Source organism: Rhinolophus ferrumequinum, chromosome 9, assembly GCF_004115265.2.
Source record: "Rhinolophus ferrumequinum isolate MPI-CBG mRhiFer1 chromosome 9, mRhiFer1_v1.p, whole genome shotgun sequence".
Lineage (NCBI taxonomy): Eukaryota > Metazoa > Chordata > Mammalia > Chiroptera > Rhinolophidae > Rhinolophus > Rhinolophus ferrumequinum.
The window spans coordinates 1,932,450-1,951,171 of record NC_046292.1 but is presented as its reverse complement, the minus strand read 5'-3'; the positions used below and the strand labels follow the sequence as shown (position 1 = coordinate 1,951,171).

At 61.4% G+C, this 18,722-nt stretch overlaps 1 protein-coding gene across 4 annotated transcripts in view; it reads left to right on the top strand.

The window, feature by feature from the left end:
* The window catches only part of MEGF6 (multiple EGF like domains 6), a 91,564-nt gene extending 76,729 nt beyond the window's left edge, over positions 1-14,835 (top strand). For 2 of the 4 annotated variants that reach the window (XM_033115955.1, XM_033115954.1), the window contains 23 exons: positions 63-197; positions 273-407; positions 2,748-2,873; positions 3,461-3,592; positions 3,669-3,797; positions 3,944-4,075; positions 4,667-4,795; positions 4,888-5,016; positions 5,301-5,429; positions 5,747-5,875; positions 6,184-6,312; positions 6,577-6,705; positions 6,832-6,960; positions 7,149-7,280; positions 7,411-7,539; positions 8,091-8,219; positions 9,329-9,457; positions 9,596-9,724; positions 9,987-10,115; positions 10,220-10,348; positions 10,927-11,055; positions 12,857-12,904; positions 13,146-14,835. In XM_033115955.1, coding sequence (XP_032971846.1) covers positions 63-197; positions 273-407; positions 2,748-2,873; positions 3,461-3,592; positions 3,669-3,797; positions 3,944-4,075; positions 4,667-4,795; positions 4,888-5,016; positions 5,301-5,429; positions 5,747-5,875; positions 6,184-6,312; positions 6,577-6,705; positions 6,832-6,960; positions 7,149-7,280; positions 7,411-7,539; positions 8,091-8,219; positions 9,329-9,457; positions 9,596-9,724; positions 9,987-10,115; positions 10,220-10,348; positions 10,927-11,055; positions 12,857-12,904; positions 13,146-13,210 — 2,840 coding nt within the window. In that variant the 3' untranslated portion in view covers positions 13,211-14,835. Of the gene's footprint in view, positions 1-62; positions 198-272; positions 408-2,747; positions 2,874-3,460; positions 3,593-3,668; positions 3,798-3,943; positions 4,076-4,666; positions 4,796-4,887; positions 5,017-5,300; positions 5,430-5,746; positions 5,876-6,183; positions 6,313-6,576; positions 6,706-6,831; positions 6,961-7,148; positions 7,281-7,410; positions 7,540-8,090; positions 8,220-9,328; positions 9,458-9,595; positions 9,725-9,976; positions 10,116-10,219; positions 10,349-10,926; positions 11,056-12,856; positions 12,905-13,145 lie in introns of those variants that run through there. The other 2 variants (XM_033115956.1, XR_004423969.1) reach the window with 2 other exon arrangements.
* The last annotated feature ends 3,887 nt before the right edge of the window (positions 14,836-18,722 follow it).

The following is an 18,722-nucleotide window of genomic DNA, read 5'->3' as shown; positions in this document are numbered from 1 at the left end:
GGACTGGGAGGGGGGTGCTGGTGCGTGCAGATGGCAGGCCCCTCATGGTTTTGTGGGTGCAGCCTGCCCGCCGTGGGCCTTTGGGCCAGGCTGCTCTGAAGAATGCAGGTGCGAGCAGCGGAACACGTGGGCGTGTGACAGGAGGGATGGCAGCTGTTCCTGCAAGGCGGGCTTCAGGGGCGAACGGTGCCAGGACGGTGAGTGTGGGGGTTTGGGGGGTGGCCCTGGGGCCGGCTGAACCCCGCAGGCCCCTCTCTCCTCACCCCCTGCAGAGTGTGAGCCTGGCTTTTTCGGGCCGGGGTGTCGGCAGGCATGTGTCTGTCCCCCGGGCTTGGCCTGTGACCCTGTCAGCGGCGAGTGTGGGAAGCAGTGTCCTGCTGGCTACCGAGGGAAGGATTGTGACCAAGGTGAGTGGCTGGCCCCTGGTGGCTGGGTGGGGTGTGGGCCATCGGACCCGAGCTGGGCGCTGGGCACCAGAAGTTCCGTGAGCTGGAGGCTGAGTCAGCCCTGTAGGCTGCCTGGCCCAGGTTGACACCTTTACCTGCCATGTCCCTGACCTCGTCGTGCTGGTCTGCCTGTCCCTGTGCCCCTGTGAGGGCTGCCTGGGCAGGAGCTAGTGTGTGTGGCCAGGGCCTGGCCCAGAACACGCTCGATGCCTCTCCAGAATCATTCTCTCACTCACTCATCCTCCCAGGACACACTGAGCGTGCTCGTACTGGAGCTGGGGTGCAGGAGCCCCTTCCTGGCGGCCTAAGCCAGCCAGCCAGAGGCAGCTGCTCGTGGGGGTGGTGGCTGGGAGTCTGGGCCAGAGGTGCCAGCCTGGGGTGTGGGTGGTGAGGGAAGGCCCTCCCCATGGATGCTGAGGCCCGGGGTGGTGTGATGGGCGCAGAGCCATGGGCGAGACTGGAGGCCTGGCGGCCCCTCATTTGCATGTCGTGGTCAGAGGGGGAAAAAGCCCTCAGTGTGAGTATTGGGGCTGCTGTGGCTGCTGATGGCAGGTTTGGACCTCCCTTGGCACACAGCACACACACTGTCCACACCCATCGGTCCCTGGTGGACAGGGCCTGGGGCGGGGGCTGTGGTGTAACTGCACGACTCTAGCCAGGGGCAGCTGGCTGGAGCTACCCCCAACCTTAGACCCATCCCCTCAGGGCTGCCAGCTAGCTGCCTGTCCCTCTGGGAAACAAGGAGGCGCCTGGGGGCTCAGCCTAGCCCGAGCTGAGGGGTCTGTTTGCACTTAGGCCAGCTCTCCCCATGGGGTGGTCCCGGGGACCCCAGAGATGATGCTGCTGAGGGCGCTCGGTCCTGTTGGTACAGGAGGGGTGTGTGGGGCCAGAACCCAGCTGGGACCTCCGGTCTCTGTGGAGCTCTGTGGTCCTGACCACCTTCAGCAGCCCTGTCCGTGAAAGCACCACAGGCGCTCAGTGAGCCACACTGGCCGGTGGGCGCTGTCCCCTGACTCCTGTGCCCCACCCCCACTCACACGCATGAGCACATGCGCACACGTGCACGTCATCACCGCCAGCCCCATGCCAGCGGCTTGTGTTCTGAGACTTGGAAGGGCTTCACTGCAGCCTTTCCCTGCTGGCTTTATTCTTTCTTTTCCTTTTTTCTTTAAAAGCCTCTAGTGCCCTAAGGATGAGCTACAGGAAATGACACACATATTTTTATAGGAACGATGGGCCCCCCCACTGTTGTTAGGTCTGGAAAATATTACCGCTCCAAACACGCGTCTGCCCCCAATTAGTGGAGAGGGGGCTCCTGAGGCCTGGTGGGACGGCTTCAGCCTGCACCCGCCGGGCCTCTCCCTGGCCCACACAGTGTGGGTGCCGTGTGCACACTGCGTGCGTGTGAGCTGTGCCTCGTCATCTAGCGTGTGCACTTGTGCTGTGCCTGTGCCCCATGGTGGGATGAGGGTGGGTGCCCTCAGGATGGGCCGTCATTACAAAGTTTGCTGGGGTGTGTCCTCTGTCCCTGAACCCCCATCGGGGCCCTGGGAGGCTCCAGGCCTGGGACTCCGCCCACCCAGCCCAGGCAGGGCACATCCGAGCTGTCAGCCCTGCGAGGGGTGTTGTGATCAGCGGGCTGATTGTGTGGGCGTGGACTGTTGGCCGCAGCCGCCCTGCCCACATGCTGTGTACACCTTCCAGCAGCATCAGAGTGGGCCGCGTGGCCCCAGGGCAGGGAGGCGCCTTCCACTATCTGGCTCAGCCCCAGTCAGAGCAGGTGTGGGGCGTGTGGAGGAGCTCTGCAAGGCCCCCATGGGGGCAGGCTGGGGCTCAGGGCACCCACAGTCTTCCCGGAAGCCTCGCCACTGCTGAGCCCGCCAGGGCCACTCTTTCCCTCTCACTCCTCAGTGGTAGAGGGCGACATGGAGGGGCCACACAGCAGAGGGTTCCCAGGTGGATTCAGGGGGCAGGAGGGAGGGAGGAGCTGGCCCTGCCACCCGTTCCTGGGCACTCTTTAGGGTGCTGCTTGCCTCGCTGACTGGCAGCTCTGGCCTGCCCCACCCCCAGGCCCTGCCTGGCTGTGTCCTCCAGGCCACCCCTCACCATTCTCCCCCACGGCCCCTTCCACCCTGCCCTGTATCCCCCGTCCCCTGCCCACTCCTGTGACTTCCCGGTCACCCATGGGACCCGGCTGTGTCCAGCATCCCCACGAGGGCAGGGGTGAGTTGGGGGGAGCCCTGAGGGAAAAGGACAGCTCTGTGCGGGGACGGCTGAGGCCCTTCCTACCCCCTTCTGCAGGGTGCCCAGCGGGGACATTTGGTGTGAACTGCTCGGGCTCCTGCTCCTGTAGGGGGGCTCCCTGCAACAGGGTCACGGGGCAGTGCCTGTGCCCCCCTGGAAGGACTGGGGATGACTGTGGGGCAGGTGAGTGGCAGGCATGTTCTTTGGTCTCCTCACGTCCCTGTGATGCACGACTCGGTGTGGCCCTGGCCCTGGGCCATGTTTGGGGAACCCAGTCCTGGGCTGTGCCTGGGAGCCCTGACCAGCCCTGGGGTCCTGAAGACCCGAGGTTTGTCCACAGCAGTTGCAAGAGCGTTTGCTGAACCATCCTTGGGTCTGGGCATGGGGGTCTGCCCCTGCCCTGGCTGGCCGTGCCCATAGAGAGGGCCAGGAACCTGTCAGCCACAGGGACAGGTTGGCCAGCAGAGCCCCCAGCCCTTCCCTGCCTGAGGTTTACCCTCTAGGGTGATGTTTTACTGCATGGGGGACCCCTGGCTCCTCTGATGGGTCCCACGTTGTGCCTTTTGAGCCGTCCTGGGCCAGGGACTCCTCTTCCGGGGGTGGCATCCTGCAGCCCGAGGAGGGGCCGGGAGCTCCTCAGACCTGCCCGTCTGCCTCCCCTGGGCTGGCTCAGATGGGAGCAGCGGTTCCCACTGCTGGGCACGGGGTTCGGTGCTGTGCCAGACAGGCCCAGCAGGACCCTGGGAAACTGACTGGCCGTGGGGGACTAGATTGTCCCGAGGGCCGCTGGGGGCTCGGCTGCCAGGAGATCTGCCCTGAGTGCCAGCACGGTGGTGCCTGTGAACCTGAGACCGGGGTCTGCCGGTGCCGCCCCGGCTACACGGGCAGCCGCTGCCAGGACGGTGAGTGCTGTGCCGCCCGACGTCCGCCCCCTGCCTGTGGTCCCTGGCCCCACTGCTCACCCTCCCTCCCCTGCAGTGTGCCCAGCAGGCTGGTTTGGGCTGGGCTGCCACATGAGGTGCTCCTGTGCCAACGATGGGCTCTGCCACCCAGTGACTGGACGTTGCAGTTGTGCCCCTGGGTGGACCGGCCTCAGCTGCCAGAGAGGTAGGTGGCCCTTGTCCAGCATCCATCCCCCTGGAGAAGCCTCCACTCAGGACCTTGGGGGCTGGCAGGAGGCCCCGACCCCCGGCCTGGCTGTGCTGCCCGTGGGCTCTGCCAGGCCTGCCCAGGATGACAGGGCTGTGTTGCAGCTTGTGACAGCGGGCAATGGGGACCTGACTGCAGCCACACCTGCAACTGCAGCGCAGGCCATGGGAGCTGTGATGCCGGCAGCGGCCTGTGCCTGTGCGAGGCTGGCTACGTGGGCCCCCGGTGCGAGCAGCGTGAGTCCTGGCCCCGCTCACAGCCGTGCTCCCTGTGTGTGCACACAGGGGCACACATGCACACGCTCACATGTGTATGTGCACAGACATGCATGTGTGCACGTGACATACACACATGTACACGTGCATGCAAGTGCTAGGGGCTCTAGTCCTGCCCCCATCCCCAGACAAGCAGGTGGCCTCCTCACCTGAACTCACCCCGCTCCGCCGCCCAGTGTGGCCACCCTTCCACTACCTGGCCCAACATTAGGCCCCTGGAGCAGCAGGCAGGGAGAGGGGCACCCGGCACCTGGAGAAGGGAGGAGGGCGGCTGCTGAGGGCCGAGGGCCGTGCCGTTCAGTGTGTGCTCCCAGCGCCTGGGTTGGTGGGTATGGGCTGTGCCTGGAGCATGTCCTCCTATAGGAATTCCCAGAGGTCACGCCTGGGCTGGGATGGGGGCAGAGTCCTGTGGCTGAGCCCAGCACCCCTGAGGCAGGGAGCCAGTCCCCTTCCCTCGGTCTCCGGCCACCACTGGGATGGCAGAGGCCCTGGGCAGGACTGGGTCAGGCTCACTGCCCCTGGCTGATGGTGGGCCTGGCCCGTGTGTCTCAGGGTGTCCCCAGGGCCACTTTGGGCTGGGCTGTGGGCGACAGTGCCAGTGTGAGCACGGGGCAGCCTGTGACCACGTCAGCGGGGCCTGCACCTGTCCGGCTGGCTGGAGGGGCACCTTCTGCGAGCTTGGTGAGCCAGGGAGCAGCAGGCCTGGGTGGCCAGGTGAGTGGGTGGGGCCTGGTGACCCAGGTCGTCTCCCCATCCCCGCCCCCCGCCTACAGCCTGCCCGGCTGGCTTCTTTGGATTGGACTGCCATGGAGCCTGTGACTGTGCCGCCGGGACCCCCTGTGACGCCGTGAGCGGCACCTGCCTCTGCCCTGCCGGCCGCCGGGGACCCCGCTGTGCCCAGCGTGCGTGAGGCCCTGTCAGCCCTGGGTGCTGGGGGGGGCCGTGGTTCACTGTGCCAGGCTCGCTCCTGGGCTTTGTCCTGGCTGAACCAAGCTGCCAGGTGGCCACCTTGGGAATACTGCTTTGCCCATGAGGCCAGAATGTTGGTCCCTATCTGTGGCCACCCCAAGGGACGCCCAGGCCACAGGGAAGGACAGAGTGGCCACAGTGGCCTGGGGGATGCAAATCTGCTGCAGCCCTTCCCAGGTCCGTCTCCCCAGACGCCTGACCGCCCTCTCTCCTATAGCCTGCCCAGCCCTCACCTATGGGCACAATTGCAGCCAGGCCTGCTCCTGCTTCAATGGGGCCTCCTGTGACCCAGTCCACGGCCAGTGCCGCTGTGGCCCTGGCTGGACCGGCCCCACCTGCCTGCAGGGTAAGCCCCGCCCAGCATTCTGGGGCCAGGTGTTGTGTTGCCTCTCACCTGCTGAGCAGGGTCGTGTGGGAGTGGGCAGCTGGCTGCACGGCAGGGCTCACCTGGACGGGGTGCGCAGGAAGCGCTGGGGCCTGCGCCCCCACGGGGCACCTAGTACCTGGGGGAGGGAAGGAAGGTGGGCGCTTAGGACCAGGGTCAGAGCCTTCAGTGCGGAGCCCCCCACGACTGGTGGGGGGGTCCGCCTGGGTCGGGGAGGGGTCCAAGCATCTGTGGGACTGGCTGGCGGTGCTGCACGGTGCTCTCCTCTCTGTCCCCAGCCTGCCCCGAGGGTCTGTATGGAGAAAACTGTCAGCATTCCTGCCTCTGCCAGCATGGGGGCTCCTGTGACCCTGTCTCAGGCCACTGCACCTGTCCAGAGGGCTGGACCGGCCTGGCCTGTGAGAAGGGTGAGCACTGGGCTCGCAGGGCAGAGAGGAGGCCCTGGGGGGTTTTGCGCGAGGCAGGGTTGGCACGCCAATGGGCCGCGGCCAGGCCCCTCCCTCTGTGGTCAGAGGTGGCTCCCTGGTTGGGGGGAGGAGGGAACAGCATCCCAGGGTGTGGCTTCAGGCCTGCGGAGTGACCGGCACCCTCCCTGTCCTTCCTGAGGACACGGGATCCGAGGCTCTGGGTGCAGGAAGCACGGGTCAGGCAGGGTCTCCTGGGTCCTGGGACATACTCCTGGGAAGTGGGACCCCATCCTCTTCCCGCCCGGCAGAGTGCCTCCCCGGCCACTTCGGAGCCGGCTGCCAGCACAGCTGCAGATGTCTCAACGGTGGCCTCTGTGACCGGCACACGGGCCACTGCCTCTGTCTGACTGGCTGGACTGGGGACAAGTGCCAGAGCCGTGAGTAGGACTGGTTGGGGGCAGGTGCAGGGAGGCCCGAAGGGCCCCATTGGGCCAACAATGGGTGGACTTAGCCCCACTCCAGAGTGTGGGGGCCTCAGCAAGGTGGTCAGTTAGCACATAGGGGTTGGGGCTGCCGTCTGAGCTCCCCAGGGTCCCCTGCGGGAGGGCCTCAGCCCAGGAAGCCCACCAGAGAGAGATGGGGTACGTTTGGCCACAGCCCAGCCTCTGGGGACTCAGCCCTCCTGCTGTCTCGTCCTGCAGCCTGTGCCGAGGGCACGTTTGGGGCTCACTGCAAGGAGCGCTGTGCCTGCCGGCGGGGAGCCACCTGCCACCATGTCACCGGGGCCTGCCTCTGCCCCCCAGGATGGAGGGGTTTACTCTGTAATAATGGTGAGCCCCCAGCTCTGCCAGCACTGGGAGCCCACTGGCCCGTGGGAGTGGGTCCTTGACCCCTCGGGCCCTTGGGGCCTGCACTGGCCCGAGGCTCCCCCCATCCCAGCCTGTGCCTTCCTGCAGCCTGCCCCCATGGCTGGTTTGGAGAGGCCTGCACACAGCGCTGCCAGTGCCCACCTGGTACTGCCTGCCACCACGTCACTGGGGAGTGTCGCTGTCCCCCAGGCTTTACTGGGCCTGGCTGTGAGCAGGGTAGGTGACTGAGCAGGGTGGGCCCTGGGAGTGTGGGTGGCTCAGCCCCTCCTGATGTGGCCTGAAGCTCAGATTACACGTTCCTCTGAGTTGTGCCTCAAAACCTCATGCCAAGAGGGCCACGGGGGCAACTCGGGAGGCACCTGTTTCAGGGTGGGCCAGGACTGACTCCTCTGCCTGCACCCCAGCCTGCCCACCCGGCACCTTTGGGGACAGCTGTGGGCAGAAGTGCCAGTGTCTCAGCGGGAACCAGGCCTGCCACCCTGCCTCGGGGGCCTGTGTGTGTGCTCCTGGCTACCACGGCACTGGCTGCCGGCAACGTGAGTGCTGCCTGGGCCACCTGTGGGGCCGCCCTCAGGACGGCCCTCATTTAGGGTGGGGGTGTGCCAGGCTCTGCACTGGGGGCAGACTCAGCCCCCGGCCCCTGGCAGCTGGCTTCTCCCCCTGCAGGGTGCCCCCCCGGGCGCTTTGGGCCTGGTTGTGAGCAGTTGTGTGGATGTCTCAACGGGGGCTCCTGTGACGCGGCCGCGGGGAACTGCCACTGTCCCACTGGCTTCCTGGGGACAGACTGTAGCCTCAGTGAGTGGCTGGGTGAGGGCGGGTGGCTCCTCCCTGCTCCTCAGTGGGTGGGGCCCCACCACTCACTCTGCCAGGAGATCAGTCCCCAGACCGCCCACCTCTGTAGCCTTCCTGCTGGCCCCAGGCTGGGCTAAGCTGGGAGGTGCCCTGCAGGCCCGCTCCTCTCAGCTGTGTGCTGTGCCCCTGACGAGGGTGAAGCCCACTAGCAGGGGGCGCTCCACTGTGCAAAGGCCAGCGGACATCCCGCTGAGAACAAGAGCTTTCCCTGAGTCATGTGGGGACTTTCCACTTGTCTGGGGTGCTGGCTGGGCTGCAGGGGATGGGGTGGTGACCCCAGTGAGTCACTGCAGCTGCAGAGCCGGCCTAGCCCCCAATAGAGCCTGGGGGAGAGGAGATGCCAGATCTGCCGGAAGCTGGGGGGCAGGCAGTCTCTGCCGTGTCTGCCAGACTCAGGAGACCCCCGCCTCATCCTGTCCACTCTGCCCTGTCCCACCATGGCAGGCAGAAGGGGGTCCAGCCAGAGCAGCTACCCTCCCATTTCCTCCCGCCAGCCTGTCCACAGGGCCGCTTCGGCCCCAGCTGTGCGCATGTGTGCAGATGTGGGCAGGGCGCAACGTGTGACCCTGTGACCGGCACCTGCGCCTGCCCCCCAGGGAGGACCGGCAGCCACTGTGAGCACGGTGAGTGGGGGTTCGCCTGCTGCCTTGGGCACTTCCGGGCATCACCTCATCGGCCACGGGTGCCGGCCGGTGGTGCAGAGCAGTGGGGTCCCATGGCACATTCACACCCGCGGCCTCTATGAACTCCCACCCCCCACCAAGGGTCCCTCGGGATAAGAAGTGAGGGCCTTGTCTGTGTGGACAGCAGTGCCCTGCTTTGGTCAGCGGGCCATCCAACACCACCCTATTCCTTGCCTTGATTTTGGCCCCTGATTCAGGCCATCAGGTGACCTGTCCATATCCCTGCGGCCAGTAGAGGCTGAGCAGTGTCCGACCCAGAGCCCCCCTCGCCTGGGTGGCTGTTTTCTCTGAGGACAGAACCAGCCACCTGACTGATGTCCCCTTGGAACAGGGTTCTTCTGGCCTCTCTGCTGGCCCAGGGGTGGGGTCCCTGGTACAGGGAGGCCCAGAGCGCAGGCGTTGCTGCAGAAATGGATGGCCTTGGGGACACTCGTGGAGTTCACATGCTGCCCCCATGGCCACACCCACAGCCCCTTAGCCCGGCCCCCCTGGTAGGTCTGAGGTTTTTGCCCTCCCCATCATTCTCATAGATGGGCAAGCAACACCTGCTGGTTCTCAGCCTGTGGCAGAAAAGGGTCAGAAGCCCCAGGACCTGGCTTTAGCCAGGCCATGTCCTCGTCCCCAGGGAAGGACGGCAGCCATGGGTCATTCAGATTATGAATAGGGGCCATCTGGAGTTTGGCCTGCCTGGCCTCCTCTCAGCCCCGAGGATGAACCCGTGCAGAGTGCTGCCAGCTCCAGGAAGGCTTCCCTGACTCCTCCCGTTGGCTGGGCAAGCTCTCAAAGCCCCTGGAGGGCCCTGGCCTCTTTACCTCGACTTACCCTCAGCCCTGAGGCAGGCCTGTCCTTTGCCTATTGAGAGGATGGTTGAGTGGACAGGACTCAGCTGGTGTTTCTCCCTGGCACACATGTGCTCAGAAGGCAGAGACTAGCCCCGAGAGGTCCCAGGAAGTGTTTGTTGAATGAATGTCAGAACTGGTGGGGATGTGTCCCAGAGCATGTCCAGCCCTGGGCCAGAGCTCTGAGCAGCCCCTGGCTTCTGTCCCCAGGCTGTCCCCAGAACCGGTTTGGCATGAACTGTGAGCACGTGTGCTCCTGCAGAAACGGAGGCCTGTGCCATGCTGCCACCGGCAGCTGCTCCTGTGGCCTGGGCTGGACAGGGCTGCACTGTGAGCTGGGTGAGTGTCCAGGCTGGCTGGGAGAGCCACGTCTCCGTGTGGGCTGGAGGGTCGGCTCCCGAGTGACCTGAATCAGGCTAGTGCCCGACGGGGAGACTGACTTCTGCAGCAGGAGACTGACGTGCTGGCTCTCTGCAGCCTGCCCTGCCGGGCGCTATGGAGCTGCCTGCCTCCTGGAGTGCTCTTGCCACAATAACGGCACCTGTGAGCCTGCCACGGGCGCCTGCCATTGTGACCCTGGCTTCTATGGCCAGGCCTGCGAGCACTGTGAGTCGTGGGGTGGGGACCTCGCCCCAGTGTCCGAGGCAGATCTGGGTTGACCTGGCCTCATGGGGGCCTATGAGACAAGGCCTGACTCCAGCTTACCCTGGGGTCATATTGGAACCAGTGAGGCCCTCGCCTGAGTCCTGGCTGGGGCTCAGTGATGGGGGAGCCAGGCCTGGGTGGGAGGAAGGGGGAGCCCAGGTCCCTGAACCCAGTCCTTTGCTTGGGTAAACTGAGGCAGGATCTCTAACCCAGTCTCCCTCAGCCTGTCCCCCTGGTTTCCATGGGGCTGGCTGCCAGGGGGCGTGCAAGTGTCAGCATGGAGCCCCTTGCCACCCCGTCAGCGGCCAGTGTCTCTGCCCTGCTGGCTTCCACGGCCAGTTCTGCGAGAGGGGTGAGTGCTCCGCACCTACGTGCTCCCACCTGACCCCTCACCCCAGTCGTGAATAGTCCTGGTGTGGGACAGAAGGAGACGCTGAACCCACTGCCCCCAACCAGGGTGCGAGCCAGGCTCATTCGGAGAGGGCTGCCGCCAGCGGTGTGACTGCCAGGGTGGCGCACCCTGTGACCCTGTCACTGGCCACTGCCTTTGCCCCCCAGGGCGCATGGGGGCCACCTGTGACCTTGGTAAGTCTGGGGTCCCACTGGTGGGGGGCACAGTTGCGGGTCTCCGTCAGTGGCAAATATCGATTGCATTAGTTGAGCCCCACCTGTGCCATGCCCTCGTCTGGGCGTGGTGCCCTGCTGTGCCTGTCCTACCCCCCTGGAGGGGGGCAGCTGCTTGGAGGGGTCCCAGCATGGAGCTCCTGCTTGTGTTGTCAGGGCTGTGCCCCGTCCTCAGGCCACCCACAGTCCCTGGGGTGGAGGCCGTGGTCATAAGAAGAGGCCCCGTTAGGTGGGAAGGAGACCTTCCTGAGCTGCCAACATGGGTGGGGCTGGGGGGTGGCTGTCCTCTGTGGCTGCACACATGACCCTGGGGCTGCATTCCTGACCCTCAGGCCCCCTTTGCCAGTCCCAGGGCTGGGCGGGAACACGGGACTGGGGCAGGATCCCCGTGGCTAGTGCTTTCCCATGTGAAAACTCACAGGGCAGGGAAACTGAGCCTTGAGGTTTTTGTTCCCGCACGACCTGAAGGGCTGGGGTTCCCTGGCTTGAGCAGACACGGACGGCGCTCAGGCCTGTCTCTTCTCCCCTCCCTCCTGCAGACTGCAGAGTGGGCTTTTTCGGGCCCGGCTGTGCCCTGCCCTGTGCCTGTGGGGGTGGGGCCAACTGCGACCCTGTCAGTGGGCAGTGCCACTGCGTGGATGGCTACACAGGGCCCACGTGCCAGCAAGGTGAGCCAGACTCCTGGGGAGAATGGCGGGGGGGACAATGTGCCCCAGCCCCACCCCTGGCTGAGTCCCCGTCCCTCCCCCACACTTAGCTCTGGCTGGGCCAGGCTAGTGGAGAGCACATGCCCACGGGGCAGGGCTCAGCATGCTGCCAGTCCGAAGCAGCTCCACTGCCCTAGCCCCAGACAGGCAAGGGTGAGCTTTAACTGCAGATGGCACCCTATGAGCAGGGCTGGGTGACCCACTGTGGGTGGGCTGACCCAGCCCCCACCCCACCGCCCCCCGCCCTACATGCCCAGGGCACAGCGGTGCACCTGTGTGTTCCAGCGTGCATGCCTGTGCACACGTGCCCTCCAGTGTGCATGACTGTGCACACGTGCCCTCCAGCGTTCGTGCCTGTGCACACGTGTGCCCTCCAGCACACATACCTTCGCACATGTGTGCCCTCCAGCACGCATGCCTTCGCACACGTGTGCCCTCCAGCACGCATGCCTTCGCTCACATGTGCCATCCAGCATGCATACCTTCGCACACGTGTGCTCTACCACGTGTATGCCTGTGCACACGTGCCCTCCAGTGTGCATGCCTGTGCACACGTGCCCTCCAGCATGCATGCCTTCACACATGTGCCCTCCAGCAGGCATGCCTTCACACACATGCCCTCCAGCAGGCATGCCTTCACACACGTGCCCTCCAGCGTGCATGCCTGTGCACACGTGCCCTCCAGCAGGCATGCCTTCACACACGTGTGCCCTCCAGCATGCATGCCTTCACACATGTGTGCCCACCAGCATGCATGCCTTCACACACACGTGCCCTCCAGCATGCATGCCTTCACACACGTGTGCCCTCCAGCATGCATGCCTTCACACATGTGTGCCCGCCAGCATGCATGCCTTCACACACACGTGCCCTCCAGCATGCATGCCTTCACACACGTGTGCCCTCCAGCATGCATGCCTTCACACATGTGTGCCCGCCAGCATGCATGTCTTCACACATGTGTGCCCACATGCACTCGTAGTTTGGCAAAGTGCAGTGACGGCACTTTGGCCTCAGCCCCCTGAGGCTGTGGGGGTACACATGCTCCCCCAGGCCCCGTCTGGTGTTGGGAAGGGACGTGTGCGCACTGAAAGGGTTGTCTATGGAGGGAGGTGGGGGGCTGGCCTGAGGTCTGTGCCAGGCAGGCCCTGCAGACCAGGTGAAGGGGGAGCCAGGCTGTGAGCAGATTCCAGACTGAAGTCCTTGGCTTGGGGACCCCAAACACAGGCTTGATATTGTGTATGCATGTGTCTTTTGGAGCCTCACCAAAGCAGTCCTGACCCAAAACTGTTCAGAGATATAGAGCTGTGAGAAGGGCTCATCTCCCACATTGGGGCAGGCCAGAGAGCTGGCACCAACCTTGCAGAGCTGGTGCTCAGGACGGACTGCCAGCCATGGCGGCACCTGGTGGTCAGATCTGGTACTGCACCCCAGTCCCCAGGCCCGCCCTGGGCAGCCTTGAGGTTTGAGGGGATGCTGCCTGCCTGAGGGCAGGGAGGACGGCCAATGGGCAGGGCCTTGCCCCCTGCCCTGGAGCGGATCCGGTTTGGCCTGGAGTGGAGCCCTTACCCATCCAGCCCAAAGTCCCACCTCCCAACCCTCCGTGCTGCCTGCACAAGGCAGGGCTGGGAACTCTCGTTTGGGGAGAGGGAGAGGCTCCACCATTTGCATAGGAGTGTGGGGTCCCTGCAGGCCTGTGTCCCCATTACTGTTGCTCACCCAAGGGTGAGGCACTAGCGTGAGTGTGTCTGTCTGCCTTCAGGTGGGCCTCCCCAGCTCTCCGAGATCTCATCCCCAGCCCTGGGCCCAGGTAAGGGGGCTGGGTGGCATTTGGTGGCATCACTGGTCCATCACCAACAGACTGAGGCCAGAGGAGGGACGAGGCTTGAGCACTACTAGAATCTGAGCCCTGCAGAACAGCAGGTGTTCCTGAATCTGGACCTTGGAGATGAGACCAGGGGAAGCTGGGAGGAGGGGCCGGAAGGCAGGAGGAGCTGTGTGAACCCCCTCTCCCCCACCTGGAGCTGACACGCTTCCTCCTGTGCCTGCAGCGGCCTCACACACAGCCCCACACAGACCAGCACCCGGGCTACGCAGCAGGGCAGAGCGGCACTAGCTCAGAGGCAGCCCCTGCCGGGGCCCACCTCCTGGGTGCCGCCAAAGGGACTCAGGGACTTTGGTGACAACTAAGGAGAGACGCCCGTGGGCCAGGACTCTCGCCCAACCCTTGCCTCCAAGGGCTGTGGACAGCTGCGCAGCCTCTCACTGCAAGGATCGTCTGGCCTTGAGGAGGGAGACCCCACTGGGCACAGCTGCACCGAGCTCAGACGAGTGGATGGCTTGGGTCGTACAGCCACACTGGCCACCTGTGCTGAGGACGCCCGGCCCTTTGGGCCACTGGGTCGGGACTGAGGGCAGGTGTGGGTGCAGGTGCCGGCGTGGGGCCCTGCCCTCCGAACGGGTTCTTTGGTGCTAGGCCCTGGGACTACTGCAGCTCAGCCTGTTTACCTGGAAGTGTCGCCCAGCTGTATTTATGTGATGGTATTTATGTGCAGCTGGACGTGCCCGCTGCATCCCTGGGTGCTGGAAGACTGTCTGTGTCCTGCCCTGTCCCAGGAAGCCCTGACTCAGGACTGCGGGGCCCCGAGGGGCCTCCAGGCGGTGGGCTCTGGTACCTTGTGAAATCCAGTAAGTTAAGAAAGGAGCGGCCCCTTCCTTGAGGCCTGTGTGTGCTGCTTTGTGTGGGTTCCACTGTGGTGGCCTCCTGGGTGCGCCAGCAGGAGTGTGCTTGGATTACGGAGGCTCACAGACACCTGGCCCATTCGGCCCCCTGCTCCTCCCTGGCGATGGGGGTGCCAACAAGTAAAGCTGGGTTTGTCCTTGTTCCCAGGCTCCAGAGGGGTGAGCAGGGGCTGCCCAAGCAGAGGCAGACGGGCCTGCTAAAAAGGCTCACAGCTGAGGTGCCCAAGACCCAAAGCCTGCAGTGGGAAGCATGGCCCCCAAGGGGAGGAGGCTGGCCCAAGGGCAGGGGTGTGTGGAGGCAGCATGGGCTCCCATCCACCTCTACTCCTACCCCTCCTATCCTCAGGGCAGAAACAGTGGTGAGGGGTGGAGAGCTCACAGGGGTGGGGTGGCCAGTGGAGAGGTTGGACCCAGATTGCAACACCAGATGTTTAGGGTCTGAGCTATAGCCCCCTCCCTTCCCCTCCAACACCAGCCCAGATACCTCAAGGGCAAGGACCTGGGCAAAGTAAGGAGGGGTCTAGGAAGCCCTATCCCTTTAAAAACAACTTGTGAACAACAGATAGCAGAGGAAGCCGAATTAATGAGCTGCATGTTAAGACTCAAAAGTAAATACAAGGCTGGCCCAGTGACTCAGGCGGTTGGAGCGCTGTGTTCCTAATGCCGAGGTCACCTGTTCGATTCCCATAAGGGCCAGGGAACTGCGCCCTCTACAGCCAAGATTGTGAACAACAGCTGTCTCTGGAGCTGGGCGGCTGTGAGAAGCCGGAGGTTGGCGTGAGCTGCTGTGGACTACTGTGTGCTACCATGAGTGGCCAGTGGCCAGTGTGAGTGGCCAGCAGCCAGCTGCTGTGTGCTGCCGTAGGCTACTGTGTGCCACCATGAGTCGCTGGGAGCCAGCGTGAATGGCCGGCAGCCAATGTGAGTGGCCAGCAGCTGGCGAGAGCTGCCGTGAGCTGCTGTGAGCGGCTGACCGACGACTGGCCACTGAGTGCCTCAGCCGGGGGGAGCACAAGGCTCATAATACCAGCTGGGCCAGGGAGCTGGGTCCTACACAACTAGACTGAGAAACAATCGCTTGAACTGGAGGGGGAAGAGGGAGGAAGAAGAAAGGAGGGGGAAAGTAAATACAATAGATATCCAAGAAAATAATGGGGATCAGAGTGACATCAGACTTTATAAGAGAAACACTCCAATCAAGGAGTGTTTAAGAAAAACATTAGTGTGGGGACAGAGCCAGGAGTGCAGTTTCCAGGCTCTTGGCCTCACATGGAAAGGTGCTGGCTCAGGTAGTAAATGGCCATCAACTGTGATTGGATGGCCATCAGCTGTGGCTAGTTGGCCGTCAGCTGTAACCAGTGAGCCATTGGCCACTAATATAACTGCTGTGGCTACGCTAGCAGCAAATGGGGGCTAGCAAGAAGATGGTGGCTGAGCCTGCAAGCGCGGATTGCAGTTAGCAAGTGGGGTTGGCTGGTTGATAGAGAAGCAGACGGCAGGTTGCAGATTGTGTGGCTCCTGCTTCCTGTGTCTCCAACCCAGACGCCAGTGAGACTATAGTGGTGTGACTCCCCTATGTATGGCTCCGTGGGTGTTCCTTTTTGGCCTCGCCATGTCCTGCATTCTTATGTGGGGAGCGGGACCAGCGACACCCCCTGACACCCTGCATGACAATTGAACACTTGAATTTTACATCCTGCTAAACTATCACTGAAAAGCAAAGTGAACGTTCTTGTTGGTACCCAAAGCCCTGGCAGGTTACGATACAGAAACCTGGCTTGAAAATGTGCTCAGAGAAAGCCCTCCAGCAAGAAGAGAAAGAAGCCAGGAAGGTGCCATGAGACAGTCACACTTCCCACGTGACCTAGTGAATAGACAATCAGATATTCATACTAACTGACAACTGAAAGTCTGGCCTGTGGGCGGGCATGGAGTGGGGGAGGGAGAGTTGCTCAGTCTCGCTCCTGCTGGTGGAAGAGACACACGCAGACATGGTAATGAGGTAGGTGTGACCACAGCCAGAAGACTGATGGGATGTTTTTACTTTCAAACCATCTGGAGGGACTGTCTCACCAGTGGAAGGCAGGGAAGGAGGAAAAATAAAGCATAAGAAGAAGAAAACATGAACAAATCCTAACGGAAGTGGCTACAAACGATCAAAATACAGATCCCCAGGCCACATTAAACATTTTCCAACAGTATTTCACTATAAAAGATATACTTAGAAGGATAGAAATAGAAGCACATGAAGTAAACTGAAGGAAAGCTGGGCAGGAGTTTTAATATTTTAGGCTTAAAAGGATCCTAAGTGACTATAAATATATATACACATATCCGCATGCCACAATAGAGGCTCAGAAATTCACACAGCAATGATGATATAACAGGTAGAATAAACAATTATAACTGGTGATTTTAATGTGCTCTTTACAGAAACCAATAGGTTAAGCAAAAAGACATACGCAATGATGAAGTTTGAATAAGCATTAACACATGCTATGTTTTATAGACTTGTTTCTATATTTACTATATTTATGTATATACACATTTATATTTACATGTATATAAACTTTACACTCAGCCAATGGAGAATAATAGAATGTTTAAGAAAATCACAATTTCCTTGAAAACTAATAAGAAAGAAAACAACTAGCAAAATTGTTATTTTTTAAAATGTGAAGCAAGAAAAAAAATACAGAAGGAGGGAGGATTTACTACAGATACAAACGAGAGTATAATATAAAAAAAGAATATTATGAATAACTTTGGAAACTTAGAAAAATGGATTTTTTTTTGGAAAATACAAAATGCCAGGATTTGTGTAGGTAGAAATTAAGCACTTGAATAAACCAATAACTTAAGTAAATGCAAATTGTAATCAAAACTCCTCCCACCTCCCTGGGTAACACCCGGGATAACGCTGGCACAGGCCGTTATCCAGACTTGGAAGACACCGTGAACTTATCTGAGTTACACCAGAAACTTTCAATAGAGGAAAACATCTCGACTCATTTCCCGAGGCCAGTATCACCTTGCTCCTAACCCCAGGTGTTGACGGCCGTGCAAGAAAATTACAGACCCATAAAGGGTATTCAGAAATCCTCAATAAAATATTAGCTCCTCAAATAAAAATATTTTAAAAATAACATCCACTCGATCCAATGGGAATTTGACTTGATTCAAATGCCAGGACAGTTTAACGTCAGGAAATGTGTCCGTGCCTGGGTGAGATGAGAAATCAGAGGACAGACCTTTGACAGGTCAGCATCTAGGTAGGACATAAATTCTGGGAGAACTGGGTACAGAAAGGAGCCTTCTGAACAACGGTATGTGGCAAGAATCCACCGAGAGTTGAGTGGAGAAGCCAGTGGGTTCAAGTCTGTCCACGTGAAGCGTTCCAGGGCCTTCCTTGCCCACGATGCACCACCGGGGTCCTGCTTTTTCTCCTTGCACTATTGATCCCCGTGCCCCCGATGTGACAGGCTCTATGTCTCTGGCTGCCCTCCACTAGGAGGCACATTCTGGGAGGCGTGGGCTCTGCCTGCTCCATGTGGGACCACCTGGACAGGACGTGGGTAGTGCCCAGGAAACACGGGAACGAACTAACTTCCCTTAAAGATCAAGAATCAAATGTTGCTGTCACTCCTCCCCGACCCCAGCAGAGCTCCAGAGGCCCCAGGCCACACTGTCCAGTGAGGAAAAAAAACGGAAGACACAAACCCACCCAGGTTTTCAGGGGATGGGACGTTGCCATAGAAAAGCTGAAAGGGCCAACAGACAAATCAGCATGACCAATAAGAACTCGCCAAGGTGGGCCACCAAATCATGCAGGTGTGTAAAATGTACAAAACATACGCAAATCAATAGTCTTCAACACCAGCGATACCAACTAGAAAACAATACAAAATAAGGTGCTGTTCAAGGTGGCAACAAAACCCACAGTATCTGGGAATTTATCTGGCAAAAGGATGCGTGAGACTTTCCGAGGTTGCTAGACCTAACAGGGGCCTGAACCTGACGACACCCTCTCTCCAGCCAGCCTTCACCTGGGGAGGGCCCAGGACACGCTGGAACGAACTCACTTCCCTTAAAGATCATGGATCAGATGGCGCTGTCACTCCTCCTCCACCCCAGATCCCAGCCTGTTTGAGGAGAGGCCCGGCCTGTTTGAAGGTAGACAGCGGGCAGCTGGGAGCGATTTGGAACCGGCAGCACCCACAAGCGGCTGCTAGCAGGAATGGTGCCCCTGTAGTGCCCCTGGTGGCCTCCAGGGGCGGTAGCGCGAGGCAGGGCCGCCCAGAAGAAAGGACCTGGGATGGGAATGTTTCAGAGGGGCTGGAAACAGGCCAGGTGTGCCGAGTGGCACAGAGGTCCTGAAACCCGCGTTGGCACGAGAAGCAAGAATAAGGTCACTGGAGCACACACGCTTTAATTAGGTACCACCTTCCCCCATAGACACCAGTTCACAAGGACACCCACGGTTCAAGGACATGCAAACACAGGAGGGTGGCCCTGGCCTCCAAGCCCTGTGGTGACCAGCTCCACTCCACGCGGTGCTGCCCCAGAGCGATGGGTAAACTGGGACCAGGCATACCTGGCCCTGTCGTGATTCGCATTCCTTGCTCCCCCTCCAGGGAGGGCGGGCTGGGGTGCCCACTGCCCACCTGGGGCTGGGTACTGAGGGGCCTGAGATGGCTCCGGGGAAGCGAGGGGCTCCACTGCGAGGCCCCGGGACCAGCCCCACCCCCACTGCTGTGCAGACACATCCCTCCAGGTACCCTAGGCCAGGAGGCCCCTCTGTGTGGGCTGGGACACCTCGGTGTCTGGGCACAGGCTTTGCCCAGATCGGCTGGTGTCCTAGGAAGCCTCGATGGCCCCCCGCAAAC